The 24,544-nt window shown below is 34.3% G+C and overlaps 1 protein-coding gene across 3 annotated transcripts in view; it reads left to right on the top strand.

Moving 5' to 3' along the window:
- The window catches only part of RNF17 (ring finger protein 17), a 116,460-nt gene that overhangs the window by 24,684 nt on the left and 67,232 nt on the right, over positions 1 to 24,544 (top strand). For all 3 annotated transcript variants that reach the window (XM_072795835.1, XM_072795836.1, XM_072795834.1), the window contains exons 7-15: positions 5,728 to 5,899; positions 7,277 to 7,353; positions 7,665 to 7,739; positions 10,117 to 10,424; positions 12,443 to 12,601; positions 14,712 to 14,901; positions 15,794 to 15,962; positions 18,358 to 18,548; positions 19,413 to 19,554. In XM_072795835.1, coding sequence (XP_072651936.1) covers positions 5,728 to 5,899; positions 7,277 to 7,353; positions 7,665 to 7,739; positions 10,117 to 10,424; positions 12,443 to 12,601; positions 14,712 to 14,901; positions 15,794 to 15,962; positions 18,358 to 18,548; positions 19,413 to 19,554 — 1,483 coding nt within the window. The remainder of the gene's footprint in view (positions 1 to 5,727; positions 5,900 to 7,276; positions 7,354 to 7,664; positions 7,740 to 10,116; positions 10,425 to 12,442; positions 12,602 to 14,711; positions 14,902 to 15,793; positions 15,963 to 18,357; positions 18,549 to 19,412; positions 19,555 to 24,544) is intronic.

Here is a 24,544-nt window from a genome sequence, read left to right as displayed (position 1 = left end):
AATATGGAATTCTCTAGTGTGTTCTATGCTTTTTTTCAAGGCTAGTAGTATCTTTATAATCGTTGTTTTAAGTCCTGGTTCAGATGTCTTACTTACATCCATATTGATTAAATCCCTGGAAGTGAATACTGCATCCTATTCTTTGTTTTGGGGTGAATTTCTCCATGTCATCATTTTGTCCAGAGAAGAATAGAAGAAAGAAAAGATGACAATAAAAAAAAAAAAAAAAAAACAGAAACAAAACCATACAAATCAAAAAAAAAAAAAAAAAAAAAAAAAAGGAACCAAACCAACAAACAAAAAAACTAGATCCTGGATGTGTTTTGTTGGATCCTGCTTGTTAAATGAAAATAAGAAAATAAGAGAGAAAAACGATTTTTTAAACGTGTGTGTATATATATATAATACAATGGAAAGGAACAATTTAAAAAATACATATAGCATATATATGAAAATTTTTAAATAGTAAGAGAAATTGAAAAAATAACTCAAAAAATAATAATGAAAAACTTAAGAATAAAAAAAAATACCATGAATGCTATATACTTCCCCCAGAGCTGAAGTTTTACAGCCCTCTATCATCAGTAAACTTGGTGCAGGCCAGTTGTTCCTGCTGGTATTCTGGAGGGACCTATGCACTGATTCTCAGGTGCCTTCACCCTGGTGGAAATGCTCCTCCCTTGCCAGGGGGGCTGGCTTAGTGTATGTAAGTGGCTCCGGATTCCCCTGAGTAATGCTGTTTCATTCCCTGAAGGCTTTCTGCACTGATGGGAGGGACAAAAATGGCAGCGCCCCAATTTTTAGCCCTGGAGCTGAACATTCATGCCCTTTACTCTTCAGTGAGCCGTCATTGAAAAGCACTCAGAAAAGAAAAAAAAAAAAAAAAAAAGAAAAGCACTCAGTTACTCTTGCCTCCCTGGTTTCCATCAGATCTCTGTGTTCACCCAGACTATGAGCATTTTTATCTCAGGCACTTGAGTTTCAAAACTCAAATTTTACAGACACCTGTGCCACAGACTCGTGGTGTTCCTCCTGGTGAGGTAAAGGAGGGCTCCTGCCACGCTTCTGCCTTTTGCTGGACCCCTGCCAGGAAACTGATTACAAGACTGTGCAGTAGTTTGCAGTTTATGGTAACACAGAACAGAAAGCCAGCACCTAGACTCACTGTTTTCAACCAGCTTTCATGCTCTTATGCCTGCGAATTCTGCGCACTCAGACACCCTGATTCTTTTGTAACCCAAGGGATCCTGAGACAATGCTATTCCACCTGGGATTCTGTCTCACCTGAGCACTTTTAAGCCAGGGATGTACATAGCAGACTTCTGAAAGTTACATTTTGTGCTCTGCTGCTTTTAATACTTTGCAGTAGCCTCCTTAAGCATGCTCCCTCCCCTCTGCCATATCCTCCAGTATAACACCCCATATTCAAGTCTCTGCACCTCTTACCTTCCAAAAAGTGGTTGCTTTTCTCTTTGTAGGATTGCAGCATTTCTTTTCTCAGATCTCTGATTTCATAGGTATTCAGAAGGATTTGATAACTGTCTAGCTGTGTTTGAGAGAGTAGAGATACTTAGGGTCCCCTACTCCTCCACCATCTTAAGTCCTCTCCCATGTCAATTTTTAAAATTTTTGCTTTTCATTTGTTTCAATATATTTTCCTAGTGATTTTTTTTGTTTGACCCACCCATTTGTGTTTAGGAGTATGTTATTTAATTTCTACATATTTGTGAATTTTCCAGTTTCCTTCTGTTAATGTTTTCTAGTTTCTTTCCATTGTGACCAGAAAAGATATTTTATAAGCTTTCAGTTTTTTTTAAATTTAGGTTTTAAAAGACGTGGTTTTTGACATATGATCTAACCTGGTAAGTGCTCCTTATATGCTTGAGGAAAATGTGCATTCTCAGCTGTTGGGTGGATTTTTCTCTTTATGTCTGTTAGGTACAATTTATCTGTAATGTTGTTTAGTCTATTTTTTTATTGATATTCTATATGGTTTTTCTATCTGTTACTGGAAGTAGGAAGTAGGATATTGAAGTCTCCACCTACTATTGTAGTGCGTTTCTCCCTTTAATTGTATATTTTTGGTGTTCTCTCAATAGGTAATTTTTTCTCTTGTAACAGTTTTTGACTTAAAGTGTATTTCATCTAATATTAGTATAGTTCTCTCTTGATTACAGTTGGCACAGGATGTATTTTTCCATTTTTTCACTTTCATTCTATATATATCTGTATATCTAATGTGAGTATCTTATAAATCCTAAATATATGTTGTCATTTTTTGAACTCTAGTCCTCGACTCTGTGCCTTTTGATTCTGAAGTTTAATCCATTTAGTTTTAAAGTAATTGTCAATAACGAAGGACTTTTGTCATATTGTTTTCACTATGTTATAGGACTTTTTTTATCATTCAGTTCCTCTATTACTACCTTCTATTCACTTTTTTGTAGTGACATCTTTTAACTCCCTTCTGATTTCTTTTTTTGCATATTCTGTAGTTTCTTTATGATTATCATGGGTGGATTTTTGGGGGGATTACATATATTAAGTTATACCAGTCTATTTTGAATTGATACCAACTTAACTGAATTGCATGTAAAGACTCCTTTATATCTCCTTCTTCTCTGTTTTGTTTTCACAATTACATCTTTTATGTATCATGTACCCATTAACATAGATTTTTTTTAATTTTTTTTTTATGATAGTCACACAGAGAGAGAGAGAGAGGCAGAGACATAGGCAGAGGGAGAAGCAGGCTCCAGGCACCGGGAACCCGACGTGGGACTCGATCCCGGGTCTCCAGGATCGCGCCCTGGGCCAAAGGCAGGCGCCAAAACACTGCGCCACCCAGGGATCCCCCATTAACATAGATTTAAAGTCATTTTATGTATTTGTCTTCTAAATCCTGTAGAAAATAAAAAGTGGAGTTATAAACCAAAATTACAATAATACTAGATTTTATATTTGCCCGTGTATTTACCTTTACCAAGTACAAGTTACTTTTTCTCCTTTCATTTAACCTGAAGGACTTTGTTTAGCATTCCTTAAAGGACAGATATATTGATTATGAACTCCCTCAGCTTTTCTTTAAGTTTTCCCTTATAGTTTGATGGACAGTTTTGGTAATTTTAAAAGTCTCAGTTGGCAGGTTTTTCCCTTTCAGCACTTTATATTTTATTTTAATTTCTTTAGAGAGCGAGTGATCAGGGAAGGGGAAGAGAGGGAGAGGGAGAGAGAGAAAGAGAGAGAAAAAGGGACAATCCTAAGCAGGCTCCACACCCAGTGCAGGGCCCAACATGAGGCTCGATCTCATGACCCTGAGCCAAAATCGAGAGTCAGACACTGAACTGACTGAGCCGTCCAAGCACCCATTAATATTTTAAGTATGTCATCCTGTTGCCATCGGGCCCCCAAGGTTTCTGCTGAGAAATTAACTGATAATCTTACTAAGGATTCCTTGTGAGTGACAAATTGCATTTCTCATACTGCTTTCAAGATTCTCTATTTGTCTTCCAAGAGTTTGATTATATTATTTCTCTATGAGGGTCTCAAGTTCATTCTACTTAAATTTCTTTGAGTTCTTGCACTTGTAAGTTTATGTATTTTATCTAATTTTGGAAGTTTTTAGCTATTGGGTCTTCAAATAATTTCTGTGTACCTTTCTTTCTCTCCTGTTTTAAGAACCTCCCATAATATATATGTTGTTTTTCTTGAGGGAACCCCTCAAGTATCTTAGGCTCTGTTCTATTCATTATTTTTTCTTTCTGTTCCTCAGACTCTGTAATTTCAGTTGTCCTAGCTTCAGATTTACTAATTCTTTTTTATTCCTGCTCAGATCTGCAGGTGAATCCCTCTAGCGAATTTTTCATTTTAGTTATCGTTCTTTTGAACACCAGAATTTGTTTCATTTTTATAATTTCTGTGTCTGTTGATATTCACATTTTGGTCCTTCATTGTTTTCCTAATTTCCTCTAGGTTCTTTTGCATGTTTTCCTTTAGTTCTTTGAGCATACTTTAAGCTGTTGTTTTAAAGTCTTTAAGGCCTATATCCCTGCTTCTTCAGGGATGGTTTCTGCTACTCTGTTTTTTTTTTTTTTTCCTTTGAATGGATCATGTTTTCCCATGTCTTTGAATGCCTTTGGTGTTTTTTGTTTGTTTGTTTGTTTGTTTTTTTGCCTTTGGTGTTTTATTGAAAATTGGGCATTTGAAAACACAGCCACCTCTCAGGTCATTGCCAACTGGCTCTCTCCAGGGGCAGTCTTTCATTGAGTGAGCATGCTCTTGAGCCCTAGAATCAGCCTCAGGTGAAGACTTAAGGTGTTCTTGGATCTTTTCTGAACATGCATCTTCCCTGGGCTTGAGTATGGTTTTCTTGAGTATGTTTTTTTTTTTTTTTTAATTCCCTTATATACACAGCTACTTTTAAATTTATTCATTTCCGAAAGAGTCTCACCCAAGCTTTTGCAAGCCTTGGATATTCTACAATATGTCTTTATGATCTCTTACCCAGGGATCTATCGCTTTTAGTCTTCTACAACCTTCCCAAGTACTGCATGTTGCTTTTTGCTGCCAGAGCTCCAAGTTAGGTGAAACAGAGTAGTTCCTCAGACATCCCAGAGACAAGTGAGGACACTACAGATAAAGTGTGCTATGCTCCCTCTGGTTTGACAGAAGGAATTAGACCAAGATTACAGCATGCTAAGGAGAGGGCTGGGCCAAGAACAAAATACTATGGAATTTCCTACTGTTTTGAATGTGGCTTTTTTCTTGATTTTTGCATTTGCTGGGTTGTATGCCTTTGTTTATTGTCCGGAGTTTCTATAAGATTATTTTAACCAATTTTTGCCTTTTTTTTTTTTTTGACATCTCCACTGGGTAACAAGGTCTTAGAGTTACCTAGTTTTGCCATTTTGCTGACTTCAATCCGTAAGCAGAAGTTTTTAGAAACCATACTAGAACTTAACAAAATAACCATTTTCTCACCTAAAGAATGCTTTCAGATTATTTACAAAGTTACTAAAATGGTTTTTGGAATATCTCTTCGCCTTCAGAGCCTATGTCACATTCTTACATTCTTGTTACTCTTCAATATGGCAGGCAAACACTCCTTTTTTTTTTTTTTTTTTTTTTTTTGAGACAAGATTGGATTTTGAGGAAATAAAGTCATTTGTTTGATAATGTAATGAGTAAGTTACACACTGAAATTTTGGTACAAATTTTTTTAGTTGCCATAATAAGGTAATTCCATCAGAGGCCCAGAAAAGATTTTGAGGAATGAGGTACAAGTAATGAAGGAGTTGCTAATTGCCTAAGTGATTACTTTAAAGATTATAGGTAATTGATACTTATGTTCTGGTTTGGTGAAATCTTATTTTAAAATCTCATATTTATGTCATTTGTATCCGTTGATAGAATTTTAAAATGTGAAGGCACATCTTTATGGGAAATGAATACAAATTGTCTTTGAAATGGCATAAGTGATTACAAGATAGGATTTCTCTTTTAGGTGGAATCATCTAGGATCTGTCTGCTGTAATCTATGACAGCTTAATCTGTGACAAATTTACATCCTTGTGCTTTTTCTCTAGTTATCATTGACTTGAATGACGTTTTAAACCATGTTCATAAGCTAGTGAAATTACTCTTTTGATATCACTCAGTTGCTATAAACTCACTTTCATATGAGTATTTATGAAATTCTGTAAAATAATTTTGGGATCTTATATGAAGGAAAAAGAACCTGTGTGAAGAAGTAGTAAGAAATACAGATGATTATCTATCAAGTGTAATAATGGCTAAAAGCTACATTGAAGAGAAAAAAAATGATTTGGCTGCAGCTATGAAGATAGCAAGAGAGTTAAAATCAGCTCCTTCTTTAAGGACTTATTGTGACCTGAATCAGGTAATTTTGATCATAATGTGAATTATTTCTGAGGTTTGTTATTTTACATGGCTTTGGAATATGATGTTTTAAGACATAAAATTTTTTTAAGATTTATTTATTTATTCATGAGAGACACAGGAGAGAGAGAGAGAGAGAGAGAGAGAGAGAGAGAGAGAGGCAGAGACACAGGCAGAGGGAGAAGCAGGCCCCATGCAGGGAACCCGATGTGGGACTCGACCCCAGGTCTCCAGGATCAGGCTCTGGGCCGAAGGTGGCGCTAAACGGCTGAGCCACACAGGCTGCCCAAGAATGTGTTTTCAGATTGTCCTAATTTATCTTGGCCTCAATTTAGAGTTCTTAGTTGTTTGAATTCTAAGACAAACATTAATAAATTTGTTTAGCCTTTTATTATTTACCAGTTAGGGAAATGGCACAGTAATAAGGTCTTTATAACAGATGATCTGAGAGCAAGTAGGATGACATTGAGTTGGAATTTGATGTTCCTAGGGCATTTGAATAAAACTAAATGGAATTCTCTTTTTATAAACAATTATATATGTCTCATTTAAGATTTCATGCAAGGTTTTTTTTTTTTTCTCTTTTCTTCCCGCTTCTCCAAATGTGCAGGTCAAGAGATAGAGTGCTTCCCCTATGTTCTATCATCTAATCGTGTGCCTAGGGAGCACATATGGGAAAAATAAAAACACATTTCTGATGAGACCATTTGGCATGACGGTGTTAACCATCAATCTTTTTGCTGATTTCTACCTTGCTCCCTTGGGTTATAGATCCTACTCTATTGTCTTTAAGTCCTCATGGCCTTTTTCCATAGATAATCAGGTGTTTGGGCTGAACTGAAGTATAAAATAGAAGCCATTGGTATATCTACTTCCAAAGTCTCCAAGTAAAGAGAGAAGAGTTGACCACCATCTTACTTGGTCAGACTTCTTCCAACCATAGTTCTAAAAACAATAGTCATTTCCTGTGTATTACATATGAGACATTAGGAGGTGTAAGAAAGTAATAAAATTTGGTATTCACCCTAGTTAGGTTTATTAAGATGAAGCAAAAAGACGATGGAGGATAGCAATGCAGGTACAGAGTGAATCTGATCAGAATTTTCTCCTATTACATAAATATATCCCATTTGTTAACTAGACAACAGTCTATTAATTTTGTTATCTATTAATTTTTATCTCTAAAAGATTTTAAATTTCTTTGGGGGGAAAATCATAACTTACTTGCATCCCTTCCTTTGGGTGCCTAAAATTAAACCTTAAACACATTAATTAGTGAGACACTTATAGGCTGTAGTTTCCTTCTTAAATTTTATTTTGTTTCAACATTTATTTTTTAAAAATTCCCATCTGAGTAATGCGTCTCTTTTGATTCTAGATTATCCGTACTTTGAAATTAACATTTGAGAGTGAATTGTTACAAGTTAACTCTCTAAAACTAAGGAACTCTCCCAGGTAAGTAAATTGTAATTCAGAAGAACCTAACAATTAAGTATAAAAGTGTATTAGAGGCTAGATTTATTAAATAATAAGCAATTATAAATTGAAAATTTATGTCACAAATGTGTCCCAAATTAGCAACCATGTAAAGTAAGAATAATTTATGATAAATTAGAAAAGTATGTTGTCAGCTGACTTTTAGAGAAAGTAATAAACTTCTATTAGAGCACTTAAAAATATTCTTTGAGTTTTTAATGTTAGCAACTTTTATTTAGAAAAAGTAATAAAGTGATATTAGAACATTGACTTATATGCTCGTGTTTTAGGTTGAATATGAATTGTAGTGAGATCATCTGTATGTTCAACAATATGGGAAAGATTGAATTTGAGCGTTTAACAAAGTAAGTATAAGAATGGCAGAATGGGCGGGGGGCACCCAGGTGTACAGTCCATGGATAATCATGAGCCTTCCCAATGAGTATATCCTTTAAGATATTTTGATAACTTGAATATGATTACTATCAAATATTTTTAATATCAAAAGCTATTCTCTCTTTTAGACTGCGTTGATCTTGTCTTGATTTTAAGGTTAATTTATAGTAGTCTTAAGTTTTTTCCTAGTTTTAAGGGAATGTATCACTCCAATCTACTTCTACTTCTTATATGTGGTACTTAAACAACAGATTTGCCCAGTAAGAGCAGGTATTGACATATGTCAAGGACAGTACCCTGGAGAAATACTAAATTTTAAGATTGAGAAAGGGTAACCTGCAAAACAAAACTGAGAATGGAGTAGGCAAAGGTTGAAAAACAAACAGGAAAAAGTGGTGTTCTAGAAGTCAAAGGAGGAATTTATGAGACTGGAGTCAGTTGATAGTGTTAAATGTCCCAAATCTTGGGCAGCCCGGGTGGCTCAGTGGTTTGGTGCCACCTTCAGCCCAGGGCATGATCCTGGAGACCTGGGATTGAGTCCCATGTCAGGCTCCCTGCATGGAGCCAGCTTTTCCCTCTGCCTCTCTCTCTCTCTCATGAATAAATAAATGAAATCTTTTTTTTTTAAAAAGTTCTAAATCAAATAAGAACTGTTATAAAAAGAAATGTTTAGTTTGCAAAGTTGGGTACGTATATGTATCCTCAGAAAGTGTTTGGATTCAACGTGTATTTTACTTATATTCAAAGCATACCTTTTCTTGGAAGAGAGAGAATATGTATCATTGCTAAATATAATTGGCTTTGTTGGCTATTTCTAAAACACTTCTTAAATGATCTGTGATGGGGCAGCCCCGGTGGCGCAGCGGTTTAGCGCTGCCTGCAGCCCAAGGCGTGATCCTGGAGACCCGGGATCGAGTCTCAGGTCGGGCTTCCTGCACAGAACTTGCTGTGTCTTTGCCTCTCTCTCTCTCTCTCTCTCTGTCTCTATGAATGAATGAATGAATGAATGAATAAATAAATAAATAAATAAATAAATAAATAAATAAATCTTAAAAAAAAAAAAAGATCTGTGATGAAGCTAAATCCAAAATGGGTTAAAAAAGACAAGCTTTTTGAGACTCAGTCTCATATCTTTGGTAGAATTTCTGTACTTGTAGATTGATAGCCTAAATCTGTGTTGATATGTGAGGAAGGTAAAAAAAATATGGAGTAACCTTCATAAATAATCAACTGTGGATTAGTGGCTACTGAATAATACCCAAAGGATTGACTAATGATGATTTTTAGGTGAGGCAGAGATTTTAATGATTTGCTCAGGACTACCCTTCACTGTTTTCTATACTTTATTTTTAAACCAGTGAATTAAAAAAATAATCATAAAATAATTTAAAATGAGATAGCTGAGCCAAATCAAAGTGCTTTTGAAAATCTGTAGTCACTGTTCTTTAGGACTAGAAGACTGTGACATGATTGTATCTTTCTTCAGCTTCATTGATTATACCTCTTGTTGAACTTTTAGAACTCTTGGCTTGCTTAGGGCTGGGAATGGGCAACAGTTTCTTTCTGGGTAGTGGAAATGTTCTAAAATTAGATTGTAGTGATGGCTGCACAACTGTAAATTCAGTCAAAATTAATGAATTTTATGCTGTGTAAATTATACATCAATAAAGCTATTTGGGGTACGTGGGTGGTACCTTCGGTTGAGCATCCGGCTCTTGGTTTTGGCTGAGGTCATGATCTCAAGGCCCTGAGACTGAGTCTAGCATGGAGTCTGCTTGAGATTCTCTCTCTCTCTCTCTCTGCCCCTCCTGCTCATACTCTCTCAAAATCTTTAAAAACAATAAAGCTACTTGGGATGCCTGGGTAGCTAAGTGGTTGAGTGTCCGCCTTCAGCTCAGGGCATAGTTCTCAGTCCGGGGATCGAGTCCCACATCGGGCTCCCTGCGAGGAACCTGCTTCTCCCTCTGCCTATGTCTCTGCCTCTCTCTCTCTCTCTCTCTCTCTCTCTCTCTCATAAATAAAATCTTTTAAAAAGTAATAAAGCTATTTTAAAAATACATCCGAGGCACCTATACAATAATTTTACCTCTTTATATGTGTCACAATATTAACTATCATGTGGGAAGAAAATGGCTTGAAGGTAGATATTAAAAATTTATGAAACAACTTAAAGTAGCCATATGCCTGTCTGGTTTTTTTTTCTTGCAAATTTTTGTTTAAATGTCAGTTAGTTAACCTGCTGTGTAATATTGGTTTCTGGTGTAGAATTTAGTGATTCATCACTTACGTACTATACCCAGTACTCATCACAAGTGCCCTCCTTAATCCCATCTATTTTTTAAACAGATGTGATCCCCAAGAAAATGAAGTGGGACAGAATATTCAAAAGAAATATAATCATAAAAAGGAATTTTCTTGTCATGATACATACCTATTGCGAGAAAAGAAAAAGGTTGACATGTCTGTTCTAAGTAATGAAGCCTCAGCACCTTCTTTGCAACGGGAAGCCAGTGATGTGCATTTAGAAGCAGAAGACTTCCAGCCACAGAAAGAGGTTGTTGCAGCACCATCCCCTAAAACCATTGCTGTTCTGCCTCAAATGGAATCTACCCCTGATGTGATAATTGAAGAAATTATTGAAGAAAACCTGGAAAGTGAGTGAAAATACAAAAGCAAGGAAACAGTACGTCTGTAATTAGAAACTAAATTAGTCCCTGTACTTAACAGAAACCTACTGCTGTTATCTTATACCTCATTATGAGTTAACACCTATTGGTTCCTTGCCCCTACTTTCATATTTTCCAAAATTAGGATAATTTTATTTTGGGTGCAGTAATCTAACCTCTGAGATGTAAATTTAGTATTTGGTTTAATTGAGGTATTTGATTTTTTGGTGTTCCACACATAAGCCTTGTAAAAAAAAAAAAGACAAAAATACAAATAAGAGAGATATTTGTAGAGCAATCTCATGGCTTTGTCCTTAAATTTAAGAACAGGTTCTCCTAAATCTTCATTCTGAGATATGATCTGTTATAAAATGAGTTAACATGAATATAATAGCATCTGTTTTATAACATTTCAATGTATTCCTAGCAGTTGATTAACGAACGATGCCAGTATTCTCCCCATTAACTACTGCTGTGTAGTTAGTGTACTGCCAACCTTAAGACCATGTTCAAGTTCTGTTTTAGGATTCTTCCACCCACTTCCCAACCTGTTTCAATGGTTGATTCTCCAGAATGACCTTTTGAATGCAAAAAAAAGGGACATGTTTTCAGTTGTTTCCATTGTATTATTATTGCTGATATCTCAGTGAGTTAAAAAATCTGTCATATCTACTGATAAAAGGAGTCTTACCATTCCAGTGTTTTGTGAACTCAAGTACAGCTTTTTAAACAATAGTGTGCCATTGTCAACCTAATAAAACTAGTACATTTGCCTTTATTTCCTGTTTTGATGAAGCATGCTTCACACATTATCTTGTGGAAACACCTAGAGATCCAAAAAAGCCTTTTTCAGAAAAAAAAATAGTCTTTCCCTTTTGGATCAAAAGCAGGTACTTTAACAACTCTGAACTTGATGTTGTGGAGTTTGCTGTATGTAAATAACTGTCATGTGTGAAGGCAGTGAGTAAAATGAACTTTACTGCTAACTAAAACTTCTTCCTTTTTAATGTTAAAAGTTTTAGCTGTTACTGGCAAAAATATTTCTGAAATCTGTAACACTTCTTTCAGCTGTCTCCCCACTTACACATATTTATCTCTTCACACCATCCTCAATATGGGTATTTTTCTCTGTGATCTGTATTGGATAGTTAAAATGATACATTCTTTGTGTTTTAAACATTTTTACTAAATAAAACATCTACATCATTCAAAAATTATATATTAAAATACTGTGAATTCTTCCCTGACCTGTCCAATTTCATTCAGTCTCTCCCTCCCTTCCACAGTTTCTTTATGCTTATACAAATATATACATCATTTTTCAGTTTCTGTATACAAAACATAGCATACCATATATATTGTTTTCTTTTAATTACCTTTTAAACATTGCATTCTGGACATCTTTTCAGTAGCTACATTTAGCTTCATTACTGCTATATACAAAACATTTTTCTCTTTTATTTGACCCCCACAACCCTACAGCCTCCACCAAAACACACACATCTTCCTCTAGGTGTTGCTCAATATATTGGCTTTGCCTAGACATTTTTTCACACTTTTCTAGCCAGGTAAGATTTATGCTTCCGAGTGTCTATGAGCTAATTATTGGTTCTTTGGATATAGTATAAGCAGGATTTTTGGGATATGCAAGAGACCTACTTATTATCAATAGAGCTCTGAGTTCCAAAATGTTCATAAATAAACTCTGATGTTTTGTTATAATATGATAGAGTTACAGCATATCTTGACTGCTACTCCATGTAACATACTGGGAAGTAAAATATTTGCAGTTCAATTTGCTAAAGAGTTTAACGTTGAAAGTGGGATCTATTTGTTTTATTGTTCTGGTTATTATTTTGAGTTTGGACTCTTGTGAGACTTAAGTATTCTAGAGTTTTCAATGCCACAGGACACTTAATATTCTTTTTCCAGGATTTTGCATTCAGTTTTCATGAATTCTTTCCTAACTTAAAATATATTAATGTGGTTTAAATATTCTCATCTAGGTTCTCCAGAGCTAGTTTTTGTAAGCCATGTAATACATCCTTGCCACTTTTACATCCGGAAGTATTCACAAATTAAAGATGCAACAGTATTGGAAAAGAAGGTGAATCAGTTTTGCAATAAGAGTTTACACCTTGATCCTTCAGACATTTTGGAGCTAGGTAATGAAATATTACTCCAAGCTACAATATCAAGTTTATTTAAGTATTACAGTATTTGGCCAACCCACATAGACCTTTTATAATACAGATTTGTATTCCAAGCATAAAAGTTTTAAAATTACATAACATAATTTTATTTAGGTAATTTAGCTAAATATTGACTGCTGAGTGAGGTATATACAAAAACTCCCATAATGGAGTGAAAGAGTTATTTTTTAAATTACAAAATCCTTCACAGGTTATGTAGTTTGTTTCTCTGTCTCCAGGGAAAATTGACCTGTAAGATGGTTCCTTGTAGTGTGACTACAGTCCCCTGCTATCCACATGTGAATACTGAAGATGTCATTAAGCACTTAGATGCAGGAGGACAGTGGTGTCTGTTTCCTAGGGCCACTCAGAAGGTAGTTGGTAAACTTAATCAGTCCACCCTAATTCTTAGGGTATGCCCAATTTGCCATAATTTAGGCTTTTATTGCAAATGTTTTCCTTATAACACATTGAATAAATTCAGTTATACTCTATAATAAGATAAAGCTATGATGTGTTTGATTTATTAATGGAGTGAGAAAACTGCTGGGTTTCTTTTAAAGATTTTATTTATTCATGAGAAAAAGAGAGAGGCAGAGACATAGGCAGAGGGAGAAGCAGACTTCTTGCAGGGAGTCCAATACAGGACTCAATCCTAAGACCTCAGGATCACTCCCTGAGCCCAAGGCAGACGTTCAACCACTGAGCCATCCAGGTGTCCTGAGAAGTGTAGTAGTAAACTTTTATGGCTACAAATATTTCTCCTAAAATTTAATACATGCCCAAGAGAGTTCAGCCTAGATTCAGAAAATGTTATAAAAAGCCAAAAAGTCATCCTTTGTTAAATTAAGAATAATTATTATTTCAAGGTAAATGACTTAAATACTCATTTATATTTTGAAAAAATGATAAGGAAAGAAATGTGATGTGATGCTTTAGGAGGATATCCTCTTGTTCCCTTTTCATACCTATGCTCTTCATTATAAAGAACAGCAAATGTTTTCCATAGGCCTTTCTCTTACCTATTGCAAAAAAAAATGGCTTAATAGCATGTAGTTTAAAACTCAGAGTATTGCTTATGTGGTATATCAACATAAGAGAAAAGTTGATGACAATCTTTAGACCACATAAACATTTTCACAGAACTAAAAATTAAAAGGCTGCCCTAATGCACCTCTCTCAGCAATCCTGTTTTTATTAGCATATACAGAAGGGATTTATACAACATCCCTCTGTATATAATCAGTGGTCAGGTCTACCAATTTATTTCTGATAGGTAGCTTAGTTATTAAGAGGGTGGACTCTAAGACAGCCTGGATTCTCCTTCTGCCTCTTTGCCTACCCGCGTGATGAAAGCCCTATCTCCATAGTGTTGTTGTAGGGAGTAAGTAAATTCAAACATAAAATACTAAGAACATCACTGAGCTCATAGTAAGCATTCAATTCAGGCCTCTTTCTTCCTTGACCTTTTTTTCCTGATTATTAATTTTTAACTCCTCTGATACGTCCTCTGCTGCTAGGTCCTTGGTTCATCTTCACCTTCTCTGAATATTAATTCTCTGTATATTAATGTAATTTTGGCATGTCATATACTGCCTCTCATTATTTCTTTATTTTGATTCCTCTTTATCAAGAGAAAGTAATTGAAAGTAATTGTTTCTTCCTTTATGCTACTAAAGTATGTACAAATTTCAGCATGTATATATCTGTATGCATTTATGTGTATATGAATGGGATAGAAAGTCTTTATTGTAAGTACAGTCATTTACTTGCCTATCTCTTTTCCTTTCTTGAGCTTCCTTTATGGCAAGGTGGTCTCATTCATCTTTGTTATAGTTCATAAAATATAGGTCCTCAATAAGAGACTGCTAACTTTGTTTTTACCTCCCTGTTTACCTATATAACAGGAACTGCCACAATATCCTACCTTTATATTTTTCATAGCACTTGATATGTACTGTGTCATCAGTAAATAGATGAATTAAAACTTCTTAGTGATGTAACTAATATACATGTTCATAGATTAGAGCTTATTAGATACTTTTCTCCATAAATACTGATAATGATTTGTCTTCCTCATTAGGTGCAAGAATATTTGTCAACAGTATTGAAAATGGAATGTGGTGCCGTGGAACTATCACTGAATTAATTCCGATAGAAAGTGAAAATATTAGAAAACTTTGTAGTTCAACCAGATTCTCAGTCCATGAAGTTGCACTAATACAGATATTCATGGTAGATTTTGGAAATTCTGAAGTCCTAATTGTTGCAGGGTATGATATTTTATAGTTATTACATTTTCCTGGCCTGTTTGGAAATATTTGTTATCAGAGGAGTGGGATACTAAAGAATAAAGGAAATTGGGAAGGGGTAGAGAGGAGTAATTTATCATTCTTCTAAGGTATATAGCTCTATTTTTTATTTTGCTCTATTATTTATTTTACTAATTACTAAATTAGTAAAGTATTATCATTTATCAATATTACTACATGAGGAGCTTGGAAAAGTAGTGGATCTTTGGAGGTTTTTTTGGAAAAGAAGCTTTTTGATATGTCCAAACTCAAGTACTTTTCTATGTTGCTTCAAAACTAGGAATGATGCACAAAAATATTTCTTTTAAATAAAGTTTACAGTTAACTGCAGTATGATTGAGTAGAATTTTAAATCAGATTTCTGTAATTTCATTAGTGCATATTAAAGTGGGATAATGAAAAAAAATAATAAAGTGGGATAATGTCTAACCCTAGGTACTCAAAAATATTTTAGTCTTCTAGGAATATAAAACAAAAATCATAAATAATAAAAATAAAAATATTTCTGCAATAAGGACCAGTATTAACTATAGAATGGTCACTAACTAATGGGCATAGCTTTATAGATAGATTTCTGTTTGGGGCCATCATTATCCCCCTTAAGTCTAGACTTGAGTAGATACATAAAAGACAATTCAGATAAAGTCGATTGAGATTTAATTCTATAGATAAAATAGGGTCTATGCTTATAAAATATGGATTAAATCTATGTAATAGGAAAGTATGAATTAGAATACAACTTTCTAGAAGATTTAGCTTAAGGAGAGTATCCTTAGAAATGCAACCTTTTATGGGGAAAGCAAGTTTGGGTTTCAAGTATTATTTTCAATAAATATTACTTGAATTCTTCTAGAGTTGGTGATACCTATGCAAGATCAGAACACATTGCTGAGCAGCATATAGTACTAAATGACTTATGCTTAGTTCTAAGGAAGTCTGAACCATATATTGAAAGGCTGCTGAAAGACATCCACCCATTAGCACTGCCATGCTCATTGAAAGACATTGTTCCACAGAATTCAGTAAGTGAGACTTAAATTATTTCTTCTTTGGGGGCTAAATGTCCCAATTCTAGCTATGTATTGCCAGTCAGATTGCAGAGTGTAGGTTTAAGGCACCAATTGTTTTTGCATAATAAATAATCCATGCCAGTAAAAAAGGGAATTAACTTCAGTTTTCATAATTGGAAACATTCTTAATGAGAAATTGAGTCGGGTAAACATATGAATGAATGAATGATAGATGAAATATCAAAGTAAACCACTAAATTGAGTCACATGTAGAGAAAAATAAATTTTACAATATGGTGTGATGTGTGTGTTTCTATACATTTCTTCACTTTTTTGTTTCACTTTGTTCATTAGTTGTAGCCCATATTGCATTCTGCTTTATATTATTTATGAATACTTAATCCCCAGTGAGACAAAAACTCTATAAGACAGGAATTGTATTTAAGACTATATGTTAAATTAAATTATATTAGCTGTTATATTATGAAATCTGAATGCAGGAATCTGTGTCTTTGCCCATCATTGTATTCCCAGTACTTAGCAGATTATCTCACACATAGTTGGCATTTAATAGATGTTTGAAAGAATGAATAAATGAATAAAAAATGTAAAAGGAAACATAAATATTAGCACTATTGTTTTCCTCAAAATGGTAAAATTGGTTTAATTTAATCTTTTATTCTTTTTTGCATTTTCTGAGTAAACTTTATAAAAGAGGTTTTATTTTTTGTTTTTAAGAAACTTGTAGCTTTTGGGATGCCTGGGTGGCTCAATGGTTGAGTCTGCCTTCGGCTCAGGGCATGATCCCGGGATCCTGAGATGGAGCCCCACATTGGCCTCCTTGCAGGGAGCCTGCTTCTCCTGCTGCCTAAGTCTCTGCCTCTCTCTGTGTGTCTCTAATGAATAAATGAAATCTTAAAAAAAAAGAGAAAACTTGTAGCTTTTAAAAAATTTGAATATAGCTGGGACACGCTGTTAAATTAGTTTCAGGTATACAACATAGTGATTCACTAACTCTGCTGGATGTATCACAGTTCCAGATTTCAAAATATACTACAAAGCCAAAGTAATCAAAATGGTATGATACTGGCACAAAAATAGACTCCTAGATCAATGGAACAGGATAAAGAGCCCAGAAATAAACCCATGTTTATATGTTCAATTAATCTATGACACTGGAGTTTTGGTCTTTTTCCCTATTGTATATCCTTATATTTAGTAAATGATGCTGGGGAAACTGGACAGCTGCATGCAGAAGAATGTAACTGGACCACTTTCTTATACTATACACAAAAAAAGACAAATTTCTAAATGTGAGACCTGAAACTATAGAAGTCCTAGATAAAACATAGGTAGTAACCTCTTTGACATCAGCTTTGGCAATATTTTCTAGATATGTCTCTTTTGCGAAACAAAAGCAAAAATAAGGCATGTGAGACTACACTAAAATAAAAAAAAACTTTTGCATAATGAAGGATATCATCAACAAAACAAAAAGGCAACCTGATGAATGGGAGAAGATAGTTACAAATGATATATCTGATGAGGGGTTCATATTCAAAATATATAAAGAATGTAACACCAGAATATGTAGTTTTAACCCTTGAAATTTAGTTATAGGATCTTAAAGGTTCAAAGATCAATTGAAAGTTTTTTAATGGGTGAATATTTTTCCTTATTGTTTAAGTAGTCTATGCCTCATATATTCCTAGTTAAAGGAAACTAAGTTAACTGATGAATATAAATATCTTGATTGCATTACATGGCTTCCATTATGCTTTCTAAATTACCTTCTTTTTTTAATTTGAGAGAGAGAAAGCACAAGCAGCGGGGAAGGGCAGAGGGAGAGGGAGAAGAACACTCCCACCGAGTAGGGAGCCCAATGTGGGACTCAATCCCAGGACCTTGGAATCATGATCTGAGCCGAAGGCAGACGTTTCACCAATTGAGCCAACCAGGTGCCCCAAAATTATCTTTTGAATTTGTGTCATTAAAATGGAAAAATAGTATGTTTTATTTTAGAATATTTATAATCTTCATATTAATATTCAGAAGTGAAACTAAATTCTAAAATACAACAGCTTATGGACAACTTGAGACTGTTCATAAAATCAAAGATCTAAAGGTACCTGGCTGGCTCAGTTGATAAAGCATGTGACTCTTGTTCTTGGGGTCATGAGTTCAAACCCACATTGGGCATAGAATTCACTAAAAATAAATCCATATGTTGTAAATATATAAACACTGGTCTTGGGTTTCTGGCCCTAGTTGTTTAGTATCTGTGGTTGAGTAACTTTGCTCAAGTTTGCAGACTGGTTGTATTTTGGATTTATAAAACAAAAGCTAAATCCAGAGCATTGTACCATTAGTTATTACTAAATACATTGGAATTTTACTTTTTCCACAGGATGTAGGCTGGGGAGAAGAAGCTAAAGTAGAATTTTTGAAAATGGTAAATAACAAGGCTGTTTTAATGAAAGTTTTTAGAGAAGAAGATGGTGTGCTAATTGTAGATCTGCAGAAACCACCAACAAATAAAATAAGCAGTGATATGCCTGTTTCTCTTAGAGATGCATTAGTTTTCATGGAGTTAGCAAGGTAGGTAACTTATTAAAACAAATACTTTTGAGATTATAGTTATAAACTGGAATAGCAAATTTTAACTTTAAAAATTATGTACTGACTCTAAAGTGAACATAATCCAAGAGGTTAAAAATATTGCTATCAGAGTTTTCTAAGTACAGTTTGAAAACTGCATTCAGATAATTTAAGTAGAAAAATTAAGGTAGCTCAAAATAGAAACTATTTATAGATACTGAGTATTTTTTAGACTTCTGATAACTTCACAAACAGCTCCACTAGGGTTTTAAGAATTATTAGTTTAACAGTTCCTGATTTAAATTTTCTAACCTTTGGAATAAGTTCATGATCACCACTCTGTATTTAATGTATGAATCTAGAATAGATGAAGTTTCTTCCTATACCACCATCAGTGATGAACAAAGTAAGCTGACTAACAATGGACATAGTGAAAGATACTTTTTGTCCTGAGTGATGAGATGACTCTGGAAGTGACTCCAGTAGGTCTCATTGTGGAAAAAATAAAAGTAGTCATAGAGATGGAGGGGATCACAGAGATCCCTCAGGTGGTCTTACTGAGTGCCACCATAGTCTGTAGTTGTCAGTTCCTGAAAGAGAAAAGACTAAGTAGAAGATACAAGCCTGGCTTAGAAATGTCCTGAAACAAATTCAAAGGTCAATTACTGATTTTTGAGAGTTGACTTTTAACCCGGCTTGATAATTGGAGACAATACCAAGAAATGTATCAGAAAAGAAATTGAAAAGGGAATACTCTTGGTAGATAAATCGGTATATGTGTAAGTCCTTTCTTCAGACCAAGTTGCTGAAAAAGACTTTTTAAGAAAATGGGTTGCTTATGGTTTTGATTGTGCTTTTAATCAGGTTTAGGTCGCAATCACCAAGAAGCCTCTCTGAAAAAAATATGACTCTACACTATCACCCACCTATTTTGCCTAACGAAATGACAGATGTTTCAGTTATGGTTTGTCATATAAATAGTCCTACTGATTTCTATCTTCAGTTGGTAAGTATTTAATATTCCTTTGAGACAAGTATTTTTTCAAATTTTAGTAGAAATGTATAATGGAAATGAGTACCCAGTGTGAATTTTAGAGCAAACCACTGTAAATTTAAGTTACTTAGTTGCAACTTTAAATGAGAAAATCACATGATTTATAGTAAATTGAAGGAACTCTTCATCATGCTAATTAGTGAAATATGGAGGGAAAGGACAGTGAATGATGCTTAATAAATGTGTTTCTTGCTACCTTATGAAATCTGGGGAATAGGAAATCACATAGACCTGAAATCAGAGTACTATGAGAAAACCTGTTTCTGACAGTGGACATCTGAGAATTTTTACTAGGTAATTTCCTGAATTTAATACCAAAATAAATTCAGATCAAAGGCATTTCATACTAAATTTTGAATGTGGACTGATGGGTTTGTTTAGATAGCTACTAACAAAGAGTTCATCCTTACCAATCTCTCTGTGTCTGTGTTTCATATGAGTTAACTCATTCTACGGGCCATAATGAATGAATAATCTGTTAATCTTCACAACAATCCTGTGAGAAAGATACTAGTATTTTCATTTATATATGGAGACTCTAACCAAAGGGATGAAGCAACTTGCCTGACGTCACACAGCTCAGAAGGGATGAGCCAGGATTGAACTGGGCAGTGTAACTGCATTCAGAGCCTGCCACCTCAAGCACTGCAGCACACGATAAGGGCTCCCCAGATGAGTTGTAGAAGTCTGCTTATTTGGTACTAAGCTAGGACTTACATATATTTCTTACACTGAATATTTTATATTGTCTTTTATTTAAATTGAAGTAAAACATAAATATACCATTTTAGCCATTAAATATACAGTTCAGTGCCATTAAGTATGTTTTGTGCAACCATTGCCATTATTCATCTCCAGACCTGTTTGATCATCCCAAACAGCTCTGTAATCATTAAACAGTAACTCTCCATTTTTCCTTCCCCCAGCTTCTGATAACCTGTACTACTATATTTTTTATGAATGTATTTATTCTAGGTACCTCTTAAGTGGAAACAATATTTTTCCTTTGTGTCTGCCTTATTTCACTTAGCATAGTGTTTACCAGTTGTAGCATGTATCAGAATTTCATTCTTTTTCATGACTAATATTTCATTTTATGTATATACTACATTTTGTTTATCTATTAATCTGTTGATGGACACTTGGATTGTTTCAACATTTTGGCTATTGTGAATAACGCTGCTATAAGCATGGAGGTACAAGTTCTATTTGGGTCTCTGCTTTCAGTTCTTTTAAGTATATACCTAGCTCTGGAATTGCTGGATAATATTAAAGTTCTGTTTAACTTTTTGAAGAACTACCAAACTATTTTCCACAGTGCCACACTATTTTGTATTTCTATTAGCAATGCATAAAGGTTGCAGTATTTCTAACTATCACCAACACTCATTTAAAAAAAAAAAAAAAAAAAGCCAGGCGCCTGGGTGGCTTCAGCCAGGGTGTGATCCTGGAGACCCGGGATCAAGTCCCACATTGGGCTCCATGCATGGAGCCTGCTTCTCCCTCTGCCTGTGTCTCTGCCTCTCTTTTTCTCTCTGTGTCTCTGATGAATAAATAAATAAAACATTTTTTTAGAAAATAAAAAGCCATTTTAAGGGCATGAAGTTACATCTCATTATGGATTTGATTTGCATTTCCCATATGACTAGTATTGTTGAATACATTTTTTCATGTGTGTATTTATTGGTCATTTATATATTTTCTCTGGAGAAATACCTATTCCAGTCCTTTGACCATTTTTGAAATCAGGATGTGTCAGCACTCCAACTTTGTCCTTTTTAATATTGTTTTGTCAATTTGAGGTCCCTTGAGATTCCATATGACTTTTAGAATGAGTTTCTCTATTCTGTCTGAACCATCTGAAAATTTGCTAGTGATACCATTGAATTGTAGATTGCTTTGGGAAATATTGTCAGTAATACTAGATCTTCCAGGCCATGAATGTGGAGTGCCTTTCCTCTTATTTTTGTCATCTTTCATTTCTTTTAGCAGTCTGGTATGGTGTATAAGTATACAAGTCTCTTCCTTCCTTGTTTAAGTTTATTCCTAAGTGTATTCTTTTTTTTAATGATATTATAGAAGGAATTATTACTTTCCTTTTTAGATTGTTCATTACTGCTTTATACAACTGGTTTTTCTCTCTGGATTTTAGGTCCTGTAACTTCACTAACAGGTTTTTTTGGTGGGCTCTTTACACTTTTATATGTTATGAAATTATGTCAGCTGCAAAGAGATAATTTTATTTCTGACAATTGGAATGCCTTTTGTTTCTTTTTCTTATTTAATGGCTCTGGTTAGAAATTCCAATATCTTGTTGAATACAAATAGAAAAAGCAGATGTCTTTTTCTTCTGAGGAGAAAAAGCATTTGTCTTTTACCATTGACTGTGGTATCTGGGTTTTTCCATATGGCCTTTATCATGTTGTCCTTCCATTGTGCTTAGGAAAGATACTTTGTATGTTTTCAGTCTTTTAAAACTTATTAAGGCTTGTTTTGTAGCCTAACATATTGTCTATCCTGAGAATGTTTCATGTATACTTGAGGAAAAATGTGCATTCTGCTCTTGGCTTGAATGTTCTGTATATGTCTGTTAGGTGTAGCTGGTTTGTACTGTTCAAGTAATTTGTTTTCTTCTTGACATTCTTTGTAGTTCTGTTTTTGAAAGTGGAGCATTGAAGTCTCCTTTTATTGAAGGTCTGTCTCCTTTCAGTTCTGTCAATGTTTGCATCATATATTTTGGGGCTCTCATATAATTATTACATCTTATTGGTGAATTGACCCTTTTATCAATGTATAATGTCATTCTTTGTATCTTGTAATATTATCTGACTTAGTCTGTTTTCTCTGATAGTAGCATAGCCACCCCAGCTCTCTTTTAGCTACTGTTTGCATGGAATACATTTTCTAATTTTTAACTTTCAACCTATGTATGTTTTTGGATTTAAAGTGAGTATCTTATAGATAGCATATAGTTGGGCCATTTTTTAAAACCATTCTGCAAATCTTTGCCTTTTAGTTAGGGAGTTTAATCCATTTAAAATACCTATTAGTAGGAAAAACTCCCACCAGTTTACTATTTTCTGTATATATTATACCTTTTTTGTCTCTCATTTCCTCTATTTCCCTCTTTTGTGTTTAGTTGTTTTCTTGCAATGTCATTTTTTAATATTTTTGAAAAACATTCTCATAAAAAAACAGAATTTACCATATAACCATATTTAAGTGTACAGTTCAGTAGTGTTAACTATACTCTCACATTATTGTGAAACAGATCTCTAGAACTGTTTCATCTTGCAGAACTGAACTCTACATTTCCTAAACAATCACTGTCCATTTTCCCCTATCCCTAAGCACTTACAACCACAATTCTGTGAATTTCATTATTTTGATGCTTCGTGTAAGTGGAATCATAGTGTTTGTCTTTTGGTGGCTGGCTTCACTTAATCTAATTCTCTTAAGTTTCATTCATACTGTTGTGTGAGATTTTCTTCTTTAAGGCTAATATTCCATTGTATGTATATATATCACATTTTATTAATCTATTAATCCATCAATGGACATTGGGTTTGCTTCTACCTCTTGGCTCTTGTGAATAATGCTGCAGGGAACATGGGTGTGCAAATATTGTAGTTTCATGTTTTGATTACCTTATTTCCTTTTGTATATATCTGTATTTTTTTATCATTACCATGGGAATTACATATAATATCCTAAAGTAACAATTAATATAGGTTTATACCAACTTTAATTGCACAAAAACCTTACTCCTGTGCAGCTCCATTCCCCTTTTATATTATTGATGTCACAAATTGATCTTGTGTGCTCAATAACACAAATTTATAATTTTATGCATTTATCTTTTAAATTCTAGAGAAATATTATCCTATAGAAATAAAGAAATAAAAATGGAGTTGCAAACCAAGATTAAAATAATACTGGCTTTCATATTTATCCTTGTACTTACCTGAACCACAGATCTTCATATCTTCATGTGACTCTGAGTTACACTCTAGCATCCGTTTATTTCTACCTAGAGGATTCCCTTTAATGGCAGCAAACTCCCTCACCTCTTGTTTCTCTGTGAATGGCTTAATTTCTCCCTCATTTTTTGAAGGGTAGTTTTGCTGGGTATGTAATTCTCAGTTGATAGGGTTTTCTGCCCAGCACTTTAAATATATCTCCCTATTCTCATCTGTCCTCAAAGGTTTCTTAGGAGAAATCAACCAGTAATCTTGTTGATGACCCCTAGTACATAACAACTTGCTTCTTTTGCTGCTTTCAAGATTCTATTGTGTATTAGCTTTGTAGGGCCATTGTAACAAAGTACCCTGAATTGGATAGCTTAAACAACAAAACTTTATGGTCTTACAGTGATGGACTCTGGAAGTCTAAAATCAAGATGTTGACAGGATTCATTCCTTCTGAGGTCTTAGAGGTAAAATCTATTCCATGTCTGTCCCCTAGATTTTGGTGGTATGCTGACAGTCTTTACCACTCATTGGCTTCTGCTTCCTCTTCCTAGTCTCATCCTCTTTCTTCACATGGCATTTTCTCTGTGCTTGTCCATCTTAATTTTTCAGTAAGGATACCAGTCTTATTGAATTAGTTCCCACCTAAGAATTTATTTTACTTTGATAACCTCTGTAAAACCCTATCTTCAAGTAAGGTTACATTATGAGGTACTGAGGGGTTATAACTCCAAAATATTTATTTTGGGGGGTGAGGACACAGTTCCCAAAGCAGTCTGCTTTCTGCTCCATCAGAAATTCATGTACTTTCCACATGCAAAATACATTCATCCCATCCCAATCATTCCAGCATCAATGGTAAGTCTAAAATCTTCTATATAAATTTCATCAACCAAAGTCTCAAATCTTATCATCTAATTCATCTAATTCAAGTAGAGGTTAAGACAGGTATTGTTCAAGCTGGAGCAAAAATC

The sequence above is a fragment of the Canis lupus genome, chromosome 24 (genome assembly GCF_048164855.1).
Source record: "Canis lupus baileyi chromosome 24, mCanLup2.hap1, whole genome shotgun sequence".
NCBI classification, from domain to species: domain Eukaryota; kingdom Metazoa; phylum Chordata; class Mammalia; order Carnivora; family Canidae; genus Canis; species Canis lupus.
The sequence above is the reverse complement of the archived record's forward strand: the minus strand, read 5'-3'. Positions and strand labels throughout refer to the sequence as shown.